This window comes from Mesoplodon densirostris, chromosome 13, assembly GCF_025265405.1.
Source record: "Mesoplodon densirostris isolate mMesDen1 chromosome 13, mMesDen1 primary haplotype, whole genome shotgun sequence".
Classification (NCBI taxonomy): Eukaryota; Metazoa; Chordata; class Mammalia; order Artiodactyla; family Ziphiidae; genus Mesoplodon; species Mesoplodon densirostris.
The window spans coordinates 10,791,353-10,811,755 of record NC_082673.1 but is presented as its reverse complement, the minus strand read 5'-3'; the positions used below and the strand labels follow the sequence as shown (position 1 = coordinate 10,811,755).

Below are 20,403 nucleotides of genomic sequence, written 5' to 3'. Positions count from 1 at the left end.
TGCCACCTCCAAGATTAGGTTACAAAAAAACTGGCTTCCACCTTAGATATTCACTCCCTTTCACTCTCTTGCACTCTCACTTGGAGGAAGCCAGCTCCTCTGTCATGAGGCAGCCCTGTGGAGAGGCCTCTGTGGCCAGGGACCAAGGCCTGCTACAGCCCTGCCCCACTGAGCCTTCAGATGAGACCACAGCCCCAGCTGACACTTGAGCACAACTTCTCCAGATACCTTAAGCCAGAGGCACTCTAAACCTTGCCTGGATTCTAGACCCACAGAAATGGTGAGATAATAAATGTTTTAAGCCTCTCAGTTTGAGGGTAAATTGTTATACAACAATGATAATGAATCCAAAAGGCTAAGACTATAGATGCTGGAAATACATGTATGAAAATCCTGCTGCCACCATGTTTTCGTAAGTGGCCATGGGCTAGTTATTTAACTTTTGAGAGCCTTGATTTTCTAATCTGTAAAGAGGCTGTAATAATAATAGTACCTTCCTCACAAAGATGGTTATTTGGGCATTAATTGAGATAATGTCTAAAAGTGTTTGATGGATTACCTGGCTCACAGTAAGAACTCAATGAATGTTGCTTTATTGCTATTATCTTTAATGCTTATTGTTTTCAAATATTAATTTTTGACTAGGTTCTTCCTTTAGTCTCTTCTCATTGGCTTTCCTCATATACCCCAAGATTATACTTCCCCACTAGGTACTGATAACCACCAAGCCTCTACATCTCTTACAAACTCAAGATGTGTGTTTATTGTTGCCTGCTGAATAACTCTGCCAAGCTGTCTCACCCACAGGTATCTCACAAGCTCCCACTTTTCCTCTCAACCCCACGGTAGCTGTTGCTCCTATATTCTCCTACTTGGGAGGTGTCATGATCTAAGAACCTTGTTCTGAGTATGGGTAGCCAAGATTTTGCTAATCTTTCAAAACCATCATTGCAAGCATACAGTGATCTATGCACAAAGATATTCATCGTAATGTTGTGTTAAAACTAGGAACTGTCTAGGCATCCATCAATAGGAAATCAACTAAATTGTGCTCATAAATAATAATAATTAACATTGATTTAACCCTTGCTATGTGGCAGGCCCAATTCTAAAGAGCATTATATATATAATATATATATATAATATATATATTTATATATATATAGTGCCACATAAATCATACAGCAACCCTGTTTATATTTATTCAGGGGAATTCACACAGTCCATTTTAAAGGATGCTATAGGTATAGATCTACTCATATAGAAAAATACTCATGAAATTTTGTAAGATGAGAAGAGAAAATTACAAAGGTACATATAATAGCACAATATTAAAACATATCTAAGCATAGATGTGAATATATGCAATAAGTAGTTTTTCACTACAGGCACTTTGCACAGTTTCAATATGCACAAATTTTTAGTTACCATGACTTAGTTTGGTAACACTGTTTACTGTTACTGATGCCCCAACAGCACTATTCAAATGTCAGTTGCTACAATATATTACTGTCAAAAGTAAAGTGCAGACTTTGCTGCTAACTCTCCATTCCACAAACCACCATGTAAATAACAGATGCACATCCTGATCAGCAACCAATCACATCAGTACTTTCAGCGTCGGTCAGTGATTGGTCACTGCATATTTGTTATTCAGTTCCCGCAAGTGTGTAGTTGTCTTGCTACCTTGTCTCTCAGTGATAAACCTCTATCAAAAATTGGATGCTTGGGCTTCCCTGGTGGCGCAGTGGTTGAGAATCTGCCTGCCAATGCAGGGGACAGGGGTTCGAGCCCTGGTCTGGGAGGATCCCACATGCCGCGGAGCAACTAGGCCCGTGAGCCACAACTACTGAGCCTGCGCGTCTGGAGCCCGTGCTCTGCAACAAGAGAGTCTGCGATAGTGAGAGGCCCGTGCACCGCGATGAAGAGTGGCCCTGCTCGCTGCAACTAGAGAAAGCCCTCGCACAGAAACGAAGACCCAACACAGCAAAAATAAATAAATTAATTACTAAACTCCTACCCTCAACATCTTCTTTAAAAAAAAAAAATTGGATGCTTGAGAGAGAGAGTTGACCACAATAGATGAAAGTGCAGCAAAGAAACAAAAAGTGATCATGATCGAAGTGCTATTGGTATCCAAGGTAAATGGAGTTGTGGAAGAAGTAGCTGACCTGGGAATGTGGGCACTGCAACAGAGGGACTTCAGTGAAGGGAACTTACCAACATAATGAGGAAGGCGGTTGTGAGGCAAAGGGTGATTTCCCAGGGGAAGTGACCACAACAAATAACCTACTGCACATTTAAGGAAGAATAGAATAGAATACCTTTTCTACTGTCATGACGATGTATCTTAGTTATCTTTGTGTTTGTACCTAACACCCACCTCCAACAACACTGAGTTCTCCTAGGGAAGATTCTGTGTCTCTTATTCTTCCTCGTGTCCTTGTCACCTAGAACAGCATCTGACACAAATTGAGTACCCAGTAATTGTTTGAATTAATGAATTGATTGATCCATTGATGAATGGGTGACCCAGGTTAATTGAGGTGGCTACACAGAGCCAAAATTCATTTGAAATCACTGGCATCTAAAAGGAGCTATATGACCAGATAAGAGGAATTTTAGGATCTTCTGTGGCTCAGAGGCCAAATTAAGGTGACAGGTTTTCAGGAATGAAAGCAAGTGTATTCGCGTAAAACAGATATATGTCCCAGTGATTTATATGGAAGTTGATAATTAAATGTATGTTACAACAATTCATTTTAAAGTTGTTCTATAGCTAGCTATAATTTGGATATAAAACAAAAGGTTAAAATCTTGCTGATTCTCCCAGGGACAGGCCCCTTCAGATGCATCATCACCAGGCCTTAGACACGCTTGGCAACAGTGGCTCTTTTTCTTGCCTTCTTCTGAGAAAGGAACTGAGGAATTCTCAAATGTTAAAATCATAATTTCCAGTCCATACCAAATAAATCACCATCTCTGAGGGTCAGGAGCAGTTTATGAAAAAAAAAATATTCCTGGTGATTCTGTGGTGAATCCAGAGTCAAGTACTATTGGATTAAAATTTGGGAGAAAAAAAATAATATGAATATACATTTTGGGATAATCCAACAAGGTAAACACTGGGTAGAAATTAGGATAATGGGTTATGACCCATTAATAGGACTTGAAATGGACGTAGTGGGTTCCAAAAACATTAAAAAAATAAAATAGAAGAGAAAATATCAGAGTACATCACACATAGTATTGTTTCATGACTTTTAGTTGCAACTACATATTCATATATCTATAATGTATATGTATAGTCTATCACAGTATATACATTGGATCAAAAATGTTTGCAAAAAAAATGTTTGCAAAATGTTGCAAAATATATATTCCCATCATCTAGGGTGATGGGAATATATAGCAACACTCTTTTAAAATTTTTATTGGAATATAGTTGATTTACAATGTTGTATTAGTTTCAGGTGTACAGCAAAGTGAATCAGTTATACATATACATATATATATATATATATATATATATATATATATATATGCACTCTTTTTTTTAAGGTTCTTTCCCCATATAGGCCATTACAGAGTATTGAGTAGAGTTCCCTGTGCTATACAGCAGGTTCTTATTAGTTACCTATTTTATATATAGTAGGCAGCACTCATTTTTTTTTTTTTTTTTTTTTTTGCGGTTCATGGGCCTGTCACTGCTGTGGCCTCTCCCATTGCGGAGCACAGGCTCCGGACGCGCAGGCTCAGCGGCCATGGCTCACGGGCCCAGCCGCTCCGCGGCATGTGGGATCCTCCCGAACCGGGGCACGAACCCGTGTCCCCTGCATCGGCAGGCGGACTCTCAACCACTGTGCCACCAGGGAAGCCCCCAGGCAGCACTCTTATTTTGCAATCAGCCTGAGGTCTCCAAAGTATGTGTAGTTCATTAATCAAAACAAATCTCTTCTGTTTAACTCTTGTTTCAGTCATCTTTGGCTCAGTTACACCATGGTAACGGATAACTCAGTGGCTTACAACTGAAAGATTTATTTCTTATTCACCCTACATGCTCACCATAAGTCATTGCCTGCATTCGAGTTTCTAGATTTAAGGAGAGTGTTCACCAGGAGACATTTTTTGACTTGTGTCAATGGGAAGAGAACATAGTGGAGCCATGTGACAGCTCATAAAGCTTCTGCTGGGAAGTGGCATGTGTCACTGCTCACAGATCATTGGCCAATGAAAGTCACATGGTTAAGCCTGGCATCCACGGGGCATCAATGAATAATGCTCCTACAGGAAGGAGCAGTGGATATTTTGAACACTACTGCAATTTATCACAGCTCTTAAGCTATTTCCTTAAAAATGTATGTTTAAGGAATATCAAGTTCTCATATTCTCTTTGTCCAGGGCTTTACTGAGATTTTGTTAAGAATGAGTTTACCTGAGGCTTTTTGGATAAATACTGCTGTTTATGGTCTCTGAGAACTTAGGTGCCACAAATCCTTTAGTCTCCATCACTTTAGTACAAATAATGCAGCTCTGAGTTGGTGATAGTAAAGGCTAAAACTTTCTGAGACACAGATATCTCATCTTTTCTTTCGCTTCAGATGCCTGTTGTACTTCCACCAACCAGAGGTGAGTTTTTTAAAAACCCAGACATTAAACTAAACTAAGATTCAATTTGAGAAGTTTCTAGACATAACTCTTCGAATCTGGAGATAGAGGAAAGGTATGGATGGGATGTAGGATTTGAAACCCTGGGACTACCACACTCTGGCTGATATCAAGTGAGTCATTTTGTTTCCAGAGAATGAGTGTTGTTTCCAAAACTTAGCTCTCGTACGGCTCATTCATGTAACTTGTGTTGAATATGGAAGTGAGATTTTTGTTCATGCAAGTGTATTACATTATAGTTTATGAAGCACGGTGGCTATATGTCAGACTTCCTTTGAAGCTAAGCAGGCCCTCTGCTCTACTACTCCAGCTGAGTCTTTTATTTAAAGTGTTTCTTCATCTTGGCTTATTTAGCCACAAACAGAAGTTACCCTATGGGAGATAACATCTTATGTTTATTTACCGTATAGCATTATCAGCCCTGGGCTCATTGCAAGTGAAAAACCTATCAGAAAAGAGAACAATCTGATTTCAGAAAGTCAGTACTCCCTTAACCCTGACATGTGCCTGTCTTTCCTTGGATAGTGTAGTCAGAAAAAAACAAGTTATTGGATTGGGAGTCAGGAGACCTAGTCCCTGATCTTTTTTGTTACTGTGTGATTTGGGGCCAATTATTTTCCTTCTCTGATTCTGTTTCTTTATTTGTAAAACATGATGAGCCTCCCAAAACTCTTCCAGTTTCAGGACCCTGTTTTACTTACGGAATTTTGCAGAAGTCATAGAGAGTGTTCAGCAAAATCATTACAGAAGAGATTTTTTGTTTAGAAAACATGAAAATAAAAATATATTTCTTCATATTTAGAAGTGGTACAAAATTGCCCACAACATCTAAGTTTAAATGGCATGCTTAAGTTAAGTGATCCTTGCTTTTTCTTTACCTAATAACAGAAATTTAAATATCAATATAATTTTTGGTGTGATATATTTCATTTAAAAACTTTTCTGACAATTGAAATACGAAATTCATCATATAAGATGCCTCCTTTTTTTTAGCAGGTTCATTGAGATATGCTTTACATAACATGAGATTCGTCTATTTTAAGTGTACAATTTGATGAGCTTTAGTGAATTGATACTGTTGTGCACCCATCACCACAATCCAGTTTAGAACATTTTCATCATCCAGAAAGTTTCCTTATGTCTGTCTGCATTTAATCCCTGCTCCTACCGTCAACCACAAGGGAGAAGTGATCTGCTTTGTGCCTCTATTTTTATCTTTTCTAGAAATTTCCTATAAATAGAATCGTGTCTGGCTTCTTTCTCCTAGCATAATGCCTTTGAGGTTTATCAATGTTGTTCTATACATCAGTAATTTGTTTCTTTTTTATTGCTGAATAATATTCCATTATATAGATATACTACCTTTTGTTTATCCACTCACTAGTTGACTGACATTTGAATTGTTCTTAATTTGGGGCAATTATGATGAATGTGCCTACGGACATTCACATACAAGTCTTTGTGTGGACACATATTTTCATTTCTCTTAGGTAGAGAGAGATACCTAGGAGTGGAATTGCCGAATCGTATTGTTAGTGTGTATTTAACATGATAAGAAGCTGCTCAGCACTTTTCCAAAGTGATTATAGTATTTTATATTCCCACCAGCAGTGTATGAGCATTCCAGTTCTTCCTCATTCTTGACAACACTTGCTACAGTCATTCTTGATTTTAGCCATTCTAGTGAGTGAGTAGTAGTATCTCATTTTAGTTTTCAATTTGCATTTCCCTAAAGATTAGTGATTAGTTGAGCATTTTTTCATGTGTTTATGGGACATTTGTATATTTTTTTTTGGTGAAGTGTCTATTCACATCTTTTGTCCATTTTTTATTGGATTGTCTTCTTACTACAGAGTTATAAGATTTCTTAATATATTTGTTCCACATTTTCAAGGGACTTTCCATGCCACAAGCATGTATGTATGTATGTATATATATACACATACACACATAAACTGCTTGTTTCTTTCATATTCATACTTTGAAATAAAATCCTTTGAAAATAATGGGGTGGAATTTTTAATTCTTGGAAAGAAGCAGAATGAGTTTTAAATGGTCATTAACAATCATTAAATTAGTGTTTTGAGGAGTTACCTGTAAGCTCTCAAAAGCAGTAGAGTGGTCATTTACAAATCTAATAGTGGCTTCTGTTTTTTCAGTTTGTTCCCTGTTTATAGAAGAGAAAAAAAAAAAAAACACCTTCTATAGATGCATGAGCATTCTGTCAAAATCCAAAACCCAGTTCTTTCTGAAGAGGGATAAGGAAGTATCTGAAGAACTAGAAGAGAGAGATTGTAGTCTTTGCTTTTTTTTTAATGCTTTTTATTCTACTGGGAGTTAACACATTTGCCTTCTGATGGGTGGTCTGTGGAAAGGATTAATGCATTACTGACATTGGCATCACTTTGGTCAGGTCCTAGTTCAAAATACAGTTACATGCGTGCATGCACACCTACACACACACACACACGCTTCCTCAAATGAAAAAGAAGAGTCTATCTGTACCTCAGTTCTCCCTGCCAGTTCTCCCTAATCCTCGCAGCCCCGGAAACAAGATAATATAACTTATGGGAGTGTTAGAGTAATTTTGGGAACAATACAGTGAACTAATAAAATTGCTTATTTCACCCTGAAATTTCAACTGAAAACTTGCATAACTCTACACCCCATCATCTTTTCCTCTTTTCTGACTTTTTGATAATATTTTCTATTTATTCTCACCTCCATAAATAGAAATGAACTCTAAGATTTTTTATCTGCAAACATTACTCCAAATGACTTTGGCAATAATCTCCAAAAAAATTAGAATTAAGACAAATTCAAAATTGGTTAATGTTAACTATTTATAGGAAATGTATTTGCATATATTTGTACACTATGTCCTATTCCTAAAGTCCCTAAAGCAAAATTAGAATTCTTAAAAGATACAGCCTCATCCATGTAACTGGTAGAGAGAGGTATCTCATTAAAATGATGAGGCCCCTTTCCAATCATGATATGATGAAGTCCACCAGCCTCACCAACACGCACACAGCCTTGTCTTCAAATGTGAGAGAAAGCTAAGATCATGAGACATTAAAGAAAGCTTCTATCATGAAAGAGAGAAACTATGACAAAGAAACAGAAAAGAGAGGAAACAGACAATTCAAGGACAGAAAAAATCCTCAAAAAACTATGTTTAATCGTCTTAGAAACATAGAAGAAATTGCATTTATAAAACAAGAATGGAATGTAATTTGTATAAGGTATAAGCAGAGAGCACAAAAGACCTCTTGGAAATTAGAAATCTAAGGTAGAAATAAAATAATCTCTGGAAGGGAAAAAGTCAAGAAAGGCTCTTGTTGAGTGGAGCAAAATAAAAATTGATGGAAAATAAGAGACGAGCTATATGAAAATTACAGGACCATATGTCTAACCATATTGAGAGCGATTTTAGAGAGGACTGAAAGAGATTGATAAGAATTAGTGATGGGTACACAGAAAACAAGGCAAACACAGAAACAAAGCAATTGAACACTACCTAAGTAATGATCATGGTAAAAACACTGAAAATTGATTTCAGAAAACAAGTGGGAGGGTGCACATAAGAGGGAGAAAAGTGAGCAAAGGACACTGCAATAATTATGTTTAAAATATGTAGAAGTGGGCTTCCCTGGTGGCGCAGTGGTTGAGACTCCGCCTGCCGATGCAGGGGACACGGGTTCGTGCCCCGGTCCGGGAAGATCCCACGTGCCACGGAGCGGCTGGGCCCGTGAGCCATGGCTGCTGAGCCTGCACGTCCAGAGCCTGTGCTCCACAGCAGGAGAGGCCACAACAGTGAGAGGCCCGCGTACCGCAAAAAAAAAAAAAAAAAATGTAGAAGGTTATCTTTAATAGAAATTTAGACTTTTCAAGACAACTTTAGAATTGTCTGTATTTAAATGATCTGTATATGTCTTCTGTGTCCCATGTTCTAACATGAGTGATGATGGAGTTCCTGGAATAGTCATACATTCCTTTTATGCAGTGATTTAAAATCACCAGCCAAAGTCAGAAACCAGTATTTGGAAAAGAATGGTATTTTCCCTTTCTAAAAGCCCTCTAATTCATGACAAGAGCAAAATGTTGCCTTTCTCAGTGCTGTGTGCTGTATTACAAATGTAGAGATACTATGAGTTTTTGCTATGTTAATGTTTTACCCAATATTAAAATATGGTTCTGAATTATTGCATTATGCAGCAGATGTAGCCTATGGTCCTCAGGCTTTTCATTAGCTTCCCACCTCAGCAAACCAGAATACCCTTGAATTACCTTTCCTATGGTTCTGATATGCTGGGCTTGATTATTTTAGTGTTGGCCTTCAGAATTTGGAACTTGGTTTCTTCATAGGCCTGTATTGATGAAATTTCATTTGATAACTTGACTATGCATTTATATATTGTTGGCATTGATCTCTATATTGTCATTACCAAGGCTCTCTGGGCTAGTCCTCTGTTATAATTTAGTTTCCACAAAACTGTGGTTCTGATTTTTTATTAAATGTTTCAAAATCAAATGATTTAATCAAATGTAAGAAATGATGAGTTAATGGAATTGCTATCCCCTCCATGGAGTCCAATCAAATCCTGTCTGTAAAATAAATTAGCAACTGATCATCTCAGAAATTACAAATTCGGTTGCATGGTTTTCTATTTTAATTAAGGACTTGAAATAACTTTCCATTATGAATCGATTTCCCTCTTTTAGAATTGTCTAGGCCATTTAAACATTCTTGACTGGCTTCCTCCTAAGATCCAGGGCTCTTCTGAGCCACTTTTGTTCTTTTGAGTGTGTTCATTCAGAGAATATAAAGCCCGGAAAAATGTAGGAAGGTGATTCTGGCGCCCCATTTCCTTACCACCAAATCATATATGGCAGCCCTAACATAAAATCAAAATCAGGCAAATAAAGGAAGTATGCTAGTAAATGAAAAAATGTCTTAAAAATTAGTACTCTATTGAAAACTTTTAGGTAAGAGAAATAAGGAGAGACCCGTGATTATATTTATATTTTAGATGATTCCCAGTAGTAATGTGAAGATGGTGGTGGTGATGATGATGAGAATGATGATAGCAGCTAACACTTAGTGTTTACTATGTGAAGGCATTGTCTTCAGTTCTTTACATGCACTAACTTATTTAATTCACATATGAGGAAAGTACAGTGGTAGAATGTCCATTTTACAGATGAGGAAACTGAGGCACAGATAAGTTAAGCAAATTGGCTAAAGTCACCAAATTGGTGGTAGTTCGCAGAGACCCAGATCTGAGCCACACAGTGTAGCGAGATTAATCAGGAGTTATTGTGTAGCAGTGAACACAAAAACAGATGAGGCTGGACCTATGCCCTACTTATTAGCCCAAGGTTAAGTTTATAAAGAAATGATATTCTAGTATTGTGGTCATTATGAAGCCTGCTTGAGACTCAATTAAGTTTTAAATTATAGTTTTATAAAATATGCCTTGACATTATTACTCCATGGTGCCAACCTGGGCATTCCTCACAGCAAACAAACAAACAAAAAAACCCTCAATCATAGACCTCTCAGAGTAAGATCCTACACGGATGTGGTTTGGCTTCTTAGCCAAAGAAGCATCTACAAATCACTCACTTGATCAAGGCATTAGTATAAATCTGCTAATGGAATCGAGTTTAGAAGGCACATAGTACAGACAAAGCTTTGTTCAGATCACACAATTGCATAGATGAACTGACAGTTAAAGATTCAATGGGAATATGGCTTGAAGAGTTATGCTCTAGGGTGTAAAGATACATTTAGTTATGTTCATATTAGTTTTGCTCTGAGTCCATGCCAATAATGGAGAAATTTGTAACCATTAAGCATTGCTTGCTTTTACATTGCCTTTACATTTAATGCTTTGATCAAAAGTGCTTGAATGGTGAATATCTTTGCTACTGGGAAATTAAGTCAAGTTTTAAGTCAATTGCCATCCTGATAGAGCCAAAACATTTCAAGAGTAAGGGTCTTGTTTCTGACTGCCAAAGTTAACAGATCTTCGCAGAGTGGTGCAGAAGTTACTACAGAGCAGAGAATAGAATCATTGAAAGACTGAAAAGTGGCATTTTTATCCAGGAATTTTTCGTGTATTTTTTGTGAAGCAGAGGTTGTGTGAACACCAGGTGCCAATCACACAGCACCAGTGGATTTGCAAGATTATAGGACTGGGGAAAAAAATGAAGATTAAGCACAGGGTACAATGGAGATTATTTACGGTAATGAATTGTATAATTTTTCTAGACACAGTTGGATTAATGTTCATCCTGAAAAGAGCTTACAGGAGGTCTGATTCTTGCAGTAAACAAATATTAAGCAGATCATGCATGTAGAGCATATGAGTCCTAAAGCATACATGATTTATCATTTACAAGGGGAAACAACCTGTTCCCTAACTGTGCACATGAGATGCACTGGAGTCTTGTGAGGTGGGTAGAGACAGTGTCCTCTGTGCCACAAGGCTTCTTCCTTCAAAGCCTTGAAGGGTCTCTCAGGTTGTCACAGCCCAGCAGCTGCAACCCCAGTTGTGACGAGCACCCTGCCCTCCCGCGGCTGTCACGGGAACCAACCGTGCCTGCCCCACTGGCAGGTTGCCTGGACCCTGGAAGAAGGAATGGGGGATCTGGAAATTTCATTAACTCTTGGACCAGGTCATGTCCAGAGAACCTCATGATAAGCAAACACACACCTGGTGAAGCTGTTCTGAATAATGATCATTCTTCCCTTGAGAAAGTCAGCTCTTTGCAGAGACTTCGGGCCTGTTCACCTGACGTTATTGAGTCTTTGTATATCTGGACATTTAACAACTTCGTGTAGCCAGTGATTGGAAGGATAGGGAAGTCCAGGCTTCAACCCTGAGCAGCTCCATGAAAGGTGTAGATAAGCAGGGAGGGTTGACAAACCAAAGAGTCCAGGCTGAGCAAAACCACTTCCAGGCACTGCTTGCCATATACAAGTAACAAGAAAACGACCCCGGCTCTGTGCACCAGCTACTTTCTAATACTCTGTCCCAGCCTGATTGGTAAATCTCTAAATGGAATATTATTATTCTCATTCAGGGGTAGAAACTGAGCATCTGTCTACACATAGCTAGCATTGGGATTTTAAATTTCCCAGGACAAGTCAGATGTGCAGAAATGTAACTTTAATTCCTTATAACTGAACTCAAATTTCCAAGCCCCTATTTCTGCTGATGGCAGAAAACACTTAATATTTGCAGTGACAAGTTGCTCAGTCACTTCTTGTTTAAAACGTGGTCTCGGGGCTTCCCTGGTGGCGCAGTGGTTGAGAGTCCGCCTGCCGATGCAGGGGACACAGGTTCGTGCCCCGGTCCGGGAAGATCCCACATGCCGCGGAGTCGCTGGGCCCGGGAGCCATGGCCGCTGAGCCTGCGCGTCCGGAGCCTGTGCTCCGCAGCGGGAGGGGCCACAACAGTGAGAGGCCCGTGTACCACAGTTAAAAAAAAAAAAAAAAAAAATCCGCAAAAAAACCCAAACTTGGTCTCTTTTACACAAAGATTAACTGAGATTTGGGGTTCTCTCTTCCCCTTCCTTTCTGTTGATCTGGGGAGTCCTGTTGTACAGATGTTCATGCTCTTCATCTTTGCTTCCTGGGGGTGCCTCCTGGCTAGGGTTTGGGGAGTGGTCCACCCCCTTGGTATCCCTTACTGAAGTGCTCCAGTTGGCTGTCACTCACCTAGTTTCCAGAGACAGCAATGCATGTGTTTCTATGCTTCCTTGGCTGCACCTGAGCGCTTGCCGAGGCTGCTAGCATGCCAAGGCTCAGGCACGTCTTGCATACACTCCTCTTTAGGGGCCTTCCATCCACAGCCCTGCAGTGAGGCTTCCTCTCCCCAGTATCCTGAAGAGCATGTTGATTCTTAACTCTTCAGAGTTGTGGGAACATTTTTAGGCATCCCGGTGCCCCCATTGGAGCCAAAGCATAGTGGAGGAATAGAGGCTGTTTCAAGAATACAGTTCTAAGAGACACTATAAGGCAAATGACATTTCCAGTTAAGTAGCTTCCGGAGTAAGTCAAGGAAGCATAAAACAGAGCAGCTTCAAAAGTGCCTTGCTCAGCAGCAAAGTATGTTCCAAAGGTCAGTGTTATCTTTGGTTACTGCAATGCCCTTCAGTTGTGTAGTTTCTGAAATTTTAACCACCCACACAAAGAAAATCTTTATTAATTAGGAAAAATAAAAAATTATTAAGGTAACATTGCAGATATTAGGTGACCTGATACGAATATATTAAGTCTTTATAAATTTTTAATCAACATGTAATTTTAGTTTTCCTGGATTGCTGTGCATGTATCAAGGTTGCTCCTTACTTGCTTAGGAGGTTATTTCAATAACTGGGATTCCTAGCCTAGAATGATCATGGGAAAAATGGAAAAGACATTACTTTGACAAATATAGATTGCTTTGGAAAGTGTTGGGCTTTAAATGTCTAGGGGAACAATGTGTGACAGGTCAGATCTTCTACCTGTTTATTTAATGAAAGGTGTAGCATAAAGACGAACTTCATATATCATTAGAAACCAAGTATTCTGTGTTGGTCCACTCTTAAATTTTATGTGCTTCTTTTTCACCAAAGGAAAATGTCTAAAATGTCTTTTATATTTTATAGCTATTTTACATATTTAGATTCTTCTCCACTTTTTGCTTCCAGACAAGTTTGGACCGTAGTTGACACTTTGCATAAACTTTAAGATGGGTCCTACAACTTGTAAGGAAGACCTTGTGAGCAGCGATGCAGTGGTCTATGCATAGAACATGGGTTTAATCATTAAGAACCTTTGTAAGCTTTAATTTGTATAATTTACAGGATATGTCCTTGTGGTCTGTTAAATAGTAAAGAGGATATTTGAGGATGTATATATTGTTTGAGTGGGAAAAAGAGGGATATGGACCATTGATTTGGGGGGAGCTTTTTAGTTACCCTCCATTGTTTCATGATCCGCTCCTCTTAAGCTCTGGAACTGGAGCATCACCAATAAGCGTTAAGCATCCTATCCCTTCACTCAGCAGTGAGCAGTCGGTATTTCATTTTCAAAGTCACAGAGCCTGAGAGAGACAAATAGCAGTATTTGTGCTGTGCCAGGTGTCAGCAGGCCTTTCTGTGTCATTATGGTGATGTCTTTCCTCCCTAAATAATTTTTACAAATACACTGATGAAGACAGATTTCTGTTATCTGTCTCTGATGGGTCGTAAGTTGAACTAGCACTATATTTTTTCCTGAAAATATGCACAGTTGTGACATGGTGTTTAATAGTTTGAGGCTTATTTCTGCCAGAATGAGCACAGCTGAAAGGAATGATGACCCTTTCATCTTTGTAACAATAAAATGGTTTCCTAATGTGTTTCCCTCACTTTGAATGTTAAGTTCATATTCCCCTGGATTTCTGAGCTCCATCTTTTACCCCCTCGGAAACCCCGTGAAGAATACAACTTTGGACCGCATGACAGAGCACAGGGGATGAAATTAGTTGCATTAAATAATGATATGACCAAAAGCCTTTCAAAATCTTTGTCACAATGCAACATTCAAGTAACATTAAACAAAACAGAGTAAAAGTAGGCCACGGAAGAGAGTTCATATCTTGAAAGGAAATTTTGTGAACTAGATCACTTGCAGATTTTGGAAGAGTCATTGGTGAAGGGCCTACATGCTATGGCTGGGGATCTACTCTGCAGTCATATGTGCAGTCTTTTCTCGTTTATTAATCCTTGGACCTAAAATTAACTGTTACAGTGTTTTCTTGGTACACTTCTATGTTTCTCAAAAAAGCAAGTCTTCATTGCTCAAGTTGCATTCAAGAAAATCATGGGGAGTGGGGTGAAGAATAAGATGCACATTTCTATGCAATGTTTCCTGTCTTCCTATTCTAAGTATATGTATTTAAACAACAGCATATATTTTGTAAATTAGTATAAAGATAAACTGTCCTCTAAAAACAGAAAGCAAAGTTTTGATACTGATTTCCTTTATTTCTGTCACACCTTGGATTTATTTTGTTTCAGTTTATTTTTCCCCTGAAAAATCTGATATTTCTTTTTTTTTCTTTTAACTTTAATTCTACCATGTTGGATTGTGGGGAAATAGAAGCTTCTGAGAGGGTTAATCTAGCTACATAGAATTCCATGCTGAGTATGAACATAATCTTGATCTTTGATTAGATCTGAGCTTGTAATATCTTGTGATTAATCAAAATGGGTTGTACTGTGTGTAGTATAAGTCATCTTCACAGATGGGATAGAGAATCATCAGAGTTCTCTTGAATATTTGTTTTAATCCCTTCTAGGATAAAATGGCTTTGGATCTTTTTTTAAACTTTAAATCAGATTGAGTTCACCAAATAAATGACTAGGAAGAAATATTTTATTTTATTTTATTTTATTTTTTGGCTGCGTTGGGTCTCCGTTGCTGCACTCAGGCTTTTTCTAGCTGTGGCGAGCGGAGGCTACTCTTGGTTGCGGTGCACGGGCTTCTCATTGCGGTGGCTTCTCTTGTTGCGGAGCACGGGCTCTAGAGCACAGGCTCAGTAGTTGTGGCGCACAGGCTTAGCTGCTCTGCGGCATGTGGGATCTTCCCGGACCAGGGCTCAACCCCGTGTCCCCTGCATTGGCAGGCGGATTCTTAACCACTGCACCACCAGGGAAGTCCCAAGGAAGAAATTTTGAAGTCCAGTTTTGCTAGGATTCTAGGTCAAAAAAGAAGAAACTTGGTTTTTAATTCACAGTATTTCAGTGTTTCACTGAACACACTTCATATGTTAAAAAGAGTTATCTTGTAAAATTGAACAAATATTCCTATTTATTTGTAGTTTGAATAAAAATCTTCATAAAAGAATATAACAAAACACCCTTCGTGGAAATAACGTTGAAGTTCTTATTGTTCTCAACAGCATAAAAGATTTTTCAAGATTAATAATCTCCCCTCTTCTAATTATGTAATTCCAGTCTAGTTGAAATCTATTAACAAAGAGCTTTACTTTGGCAACTAAACTACCTGACATCTAACCCCCAGAGCACAGCAAGAGCGCTCAAACACAAAATGTCTACTGAATGTGTCTGTCATTTCAGCCAACCATTTGGGCCTCACAAGACACAATTTCTCACAGAAGTTGCTCACCAAAGATTGTAAATTGAACTGTCTGCCCCAGAGCCACATACACTGGAGGGCCTCAATAAATACATGTCAATGATTATATACGAATCATTGAATAAAAGAACTGAAAAAAAACTGTACAATTCATCCAGTCTACTTCTAGACTGGATTAATGACCCACAGGTATTAAAATAAGAGTGATTTAATTTCTCTCTCTCTCTTTTTTTTTTTTCTATAGGAGACCTGGTGAACCTCCACTGATAAAAGGCTGGCTTCCTTACTTTGGAGAAGCCCTGAAATTACAAAGAGATCCCCTCGGTTTCATGACTACTCTTCAAAAGCAGTATGGTGATGTTTTCACTCTTTTCCTTGGGGGTAAGTAGCACTTCAATAAGTTCCTTACTTGTATCATAATTTCTCACTTTTTCTTTAATGTTGTTATATTTTTCTCTAGGCAAAATACGGAATATTTGTACATTATTGTTTTATTTGTAGGCTACTACAAAAGAAAACTATGTTTTCAAGTATAGTAATCCTCACATTAAAAAATGAATTATAGGGCTTCCCTGGTGGCGCAGTGGTTGAGAGTCTGCCTGCCGATGCAGGGGACACGGGTTCGTGCCCCGGTCTGGGAAGATCCCACATGCCGCGGAGCGGCTGGGCCCGTGAGCCATGGCCGTTGAGCCTGCACGTCCGGAGCCTGTGCTCCGCAACGGGAGAGGCCACAACAGTGAGAGGCCCACATACCACACACACACACACAAAAATGAATTATAGAATTTTCTTGAGGGTTCCTAGGGAACCCCACTCTCCTGGTATCACCTGTCGTTTGGTTTGGTCTAGCTTGCTTTTAAGAATTGTTTCTTGAAAAGCTAGAGTACATTAATGGACTTGATTTTGTAGAGCAGTTTTAGGTTTACAGAACACTGGTCAGACAGTACAGACAGTTCCCGTATATCTCCTCTTTCCCTTGATCATAATTCCCCCTATGATGAATGTCTTATATTAGTGTGACACATTTGTTGCAACTGATGAGCCAGTATGGATACAACATTAAAAGTCTGTGGCTTAGGGGCTTCCCTGGTGGCACAGTGGTTAAGAATCCTCCTGCCAATGCAGGGGACATGGGTTCGAGCCCTGGTCCAGGAAGATCCCACGTGCCACGGAGCAGCTAAGCCCATGCGCCACAACTACTGAGCCTGCGCTCTAGAGCCCGAGAGCCACAACTACTGAGCCCACATGCCACAAACACTGGAGCCCACATTCCTAGAGCCCATGCTCTGCAACAAGAGAGGCCACTGCAGTGAGAAGCCCGTGCGCTGCAACAAAGAGTAGCCCCCGCTCGCCGCAACTAGAGAAAGCCCGCTGGCAGCAGCAAAGACCCAACGCAGCCAAAAATAAATAAATTTATTTTTTTTTTAAAGTCTGTGGTTTACACTAGGGCCCACTCTTTGTGTTGTCCAGTTCCTTGGGTTTTAACCAATGCAGCATGTCATGTATCTTCCCTTACAGTGTCACACAGAATAGTTTCAATGGTCTAAAAAATCCCCTGTGTTCCACATATTCATTCCTCTTCCCCTCCCCCTGAGCCCCTAACAACCATGGATCTAGAATATATTTTTAATTTAAAAGTATTTGTCGGGCCTCCCTGGTGGCGCGGGTGGTTGGGAGTCCGCCTGCCGATGCAGGGGATACGGGTTCGTGCCCCGGTCTGGGAGGATCCCATATGCCGCGGAGCGGCTGGGCCCGTGAGCCATGGCCGCTGAGCCTGTGCGTCCGGAGCCTGCGCGTCCGGAGCCTGTGCTCCGCAACGGGGGAGGCCACAACAGTGAGAGGCCCGCATACCGCAAAAAAAAAAAAAAAAAAGTATTTGTCATGGTTCAGTGCACAGAGAGCAGCGTGGGTCTAGGAATGTTCCACAGCTTTCATCAGCACAGGTGTAAATAAAGTAATAATCCTACTGGTGAAAACAAATATATTTGTTATGGTCAAAACTTCTAACTTGTTTTGTAATGTTTACAAAACAAGGGAAAAGCACACAGCAGGATCACTACGTAACCCAACATCACTGGGCACTAAGAAGCTGGAATGTGCTCAGCTCATCCTCCTTTAAGGTCCATGCTCCCCAGCTGTAGCAGCTCTCTCTGGCCACCTAACAAGCCTCTCCCAAATGTAATGCCTCAAAACAACAACTGGTCTTGCCCGGGTCACTTGAGTGGCTTGAGTCATCTGGCTGATTGACTGGGGCTTAAATGGCCCAAGATGGCCTCATCACATGCCTGGCTGGGCCTCCTTGTCCACATGATGTTTCATCCTCAAGAAGATGTCCTTATGTGGCAGCTAGTATTTCAAGAGGGTGAGAGGAAAATCTGTGAGGCCTCCTGAGGCCTGGGCTCACATGTTACAGAACCTCACTTCCAGCACATTCTCTTAGTACGAGCAAGTCACGGGCCAACCCAGATTCAAGGCTAGGAAAATAGATTTCCACTTCTTCCTGGGCAGGGTGGCAGAGTCACATTGCAAAGGAGCCCATGTAGAAAGAGAGAAGAAGTTTATCGTGGCCATGTTTGCATACAGTCTTCCACATCAGCTTATTGCCTGGGCTAGGCATTCCTTTTCTTCACTTTTGTCTGCCCCGTGCATGTCCTGGAAGGCTAATCTCTACACAGTAGATCATCTACACGCCTCTGCCCTCACATCTGGTTGGGTGTGCAGGTGGAGGGCGGGAAAGCTGTGTTCTAGCTCTCCATCTCTTACTGGGCTCTGTAACACAGTTCACTTTCCTTCCCAAGAAAATTGAAGACATCAGGTACGCTCTCACTCAGATCCCCACGTATCTATCAGATGTTTCACTATTATCCTTACCACCTCTGCTCCAGTTTCAGAGAATGTTCAAGACAATCCAGTTACCTGTCCCCATGACCCTTACCGCCTCCTCTGGGCTGGCATTTCATTAACTCTCCCTCCTGTATATGTATCTTCATTATTTTCTCTCTTGGGTCCTTACCCTAAGCTTCTAACCATGCTTAATCTTTCCTGTATTTTCCTTCTAGTTACTTTTCACTTCTGTTGTTTCTCTTTTGCATCTAGATTTTTAAAGAGAGTTACTTACCTTTGCTGCCCCCGGTTGTTTAGCTCCCAGAGACCTCCTGGCTGTAACCAGCTTTCTGCCTTGCTGAGGTCATTCATGGGCCATGACCTGCCTGGACCTCTCTATCTGGTGGACAAAGCTGACCCCTCATTCCTTCTCAAAACACTCTGTTCCTTCACTGTCTTGACACTGTAGCTCCTGGGTCTTCCACGGATGCTGAGCATTCCTTATCTGGGTCATATTTACACATGCCTCTTTCTTTGCTCAACGCCCTTTATCTTTCTCTAACAGTCCTTGGAATTTTATGTTCTATTCCTAAAGAATTTAGATAATTTCTTCGTACTGTAATTTTGTTGCCAAGTATCCGAAGCAACCTTTTGTACATAGAGCAACTTCACTTTTGTGCTACCATTTCCGTGTCATTGGGAGGAAAAAAATGATCCAACTGGATGAAATGGTCAGCATGGTCAATTTCTCACATGAATAGGTAGTATTTGTTTCATTGCATCTTACTCCCTTGGCTGGCAACTGGCAAATGTCTTCCAACAGTAATTATGTGCACTCTGATTTCAGAAGAATTGAAATGGAAAAAAAATCATGTGTCTTAGAAACAGAGACATTGTAGTGTATATGGTGATCCTCATGAGGCTCTCTAGGGTCTAGACTCCACCTACCTCTCCAGCCCAGTCTCTTGCTACTATAGTGCACCATTAATACACCAAACTGTTGGAATTTCCTCCTCATATACCATGTCCTTTTGTGCCTCTTTTTTCTGTTGTGGTTCTTTCTGCCAGAATGCTGTTCTTCTATTTCTGAGTCATCCTTGAAAGATAACTGACATGGATGCATCTTTTGAGGCCACGTATCACTTCCTCCCAAAATCCTTCACTGACCATTTCCTGCCCTGTGGTATGTTTGATGCCTCTTCTCTAGGCTCCAATTCCTCCTAGTATCAGTTCTGTCATGGCATTTAATAAATTATGAGTGTACTGCTAATTCACTTGTCTATTTCCCTTCATTATTTTCTAACTTCTTTACTGCCAACATTTAGTTCAGAGCTCAGCACTGATTGATTCAAAATAAATATTTGATGAGGAAATTCCCAATACCTTAGAGCTGATGAAATACGTACTATAATACAAATAAAGGCGATAGCTGGGGCTTCTGTTCTAAGTGAGCTTTTGGCTTCATAATACAAAACTGTATTCTTCACTTAAAAAAGTCACTCTTGCGGGGAATAAATTAGGAGTTTGGGATTAACATATATACGCTACTATATATAAAATAGATAATCAACAAGGACCTACTGTATAGTACAGGGAGCTCTACTAATTATTCTGTAATAACCTATGTGGGAGAAGAATCTAAAGAAGAATGGGATGACCCAGCAATCCCACTACTGGGCATATACCCTGAGAAAACCATAATTCAAAAAGAGCCATGTACCACAATGTTCATTGCAGCTCTATTTGCAATAGCCAGGACATGGAAGCCACCTAAG

The 20,403-nt window shown here is 40.0% G+C and overlaps 1 protein-coding gene across 1 annotated transcript in view; it reads left to right on the top strand.

Moving 5' to 3' along the window:
• The window catches only part of LOC132500758 (cytochrome P450 7B1), a 194,598-nt gene that overhangs the window by 144,558 nt on the left and 29,637 nt on the right, over positions 1-20,403 (top strand). The window contains exon 2 of the mRNA XM_060116007.1: positions 16,050-16,186. Within this exon, the coding sequence (XP_059971990.1) occupies positions 16,050-16,186 (137 nt within the window). The remainder of the gene's footprint in view (positions 1-16,049; positions 16,187-20,403) is intronic.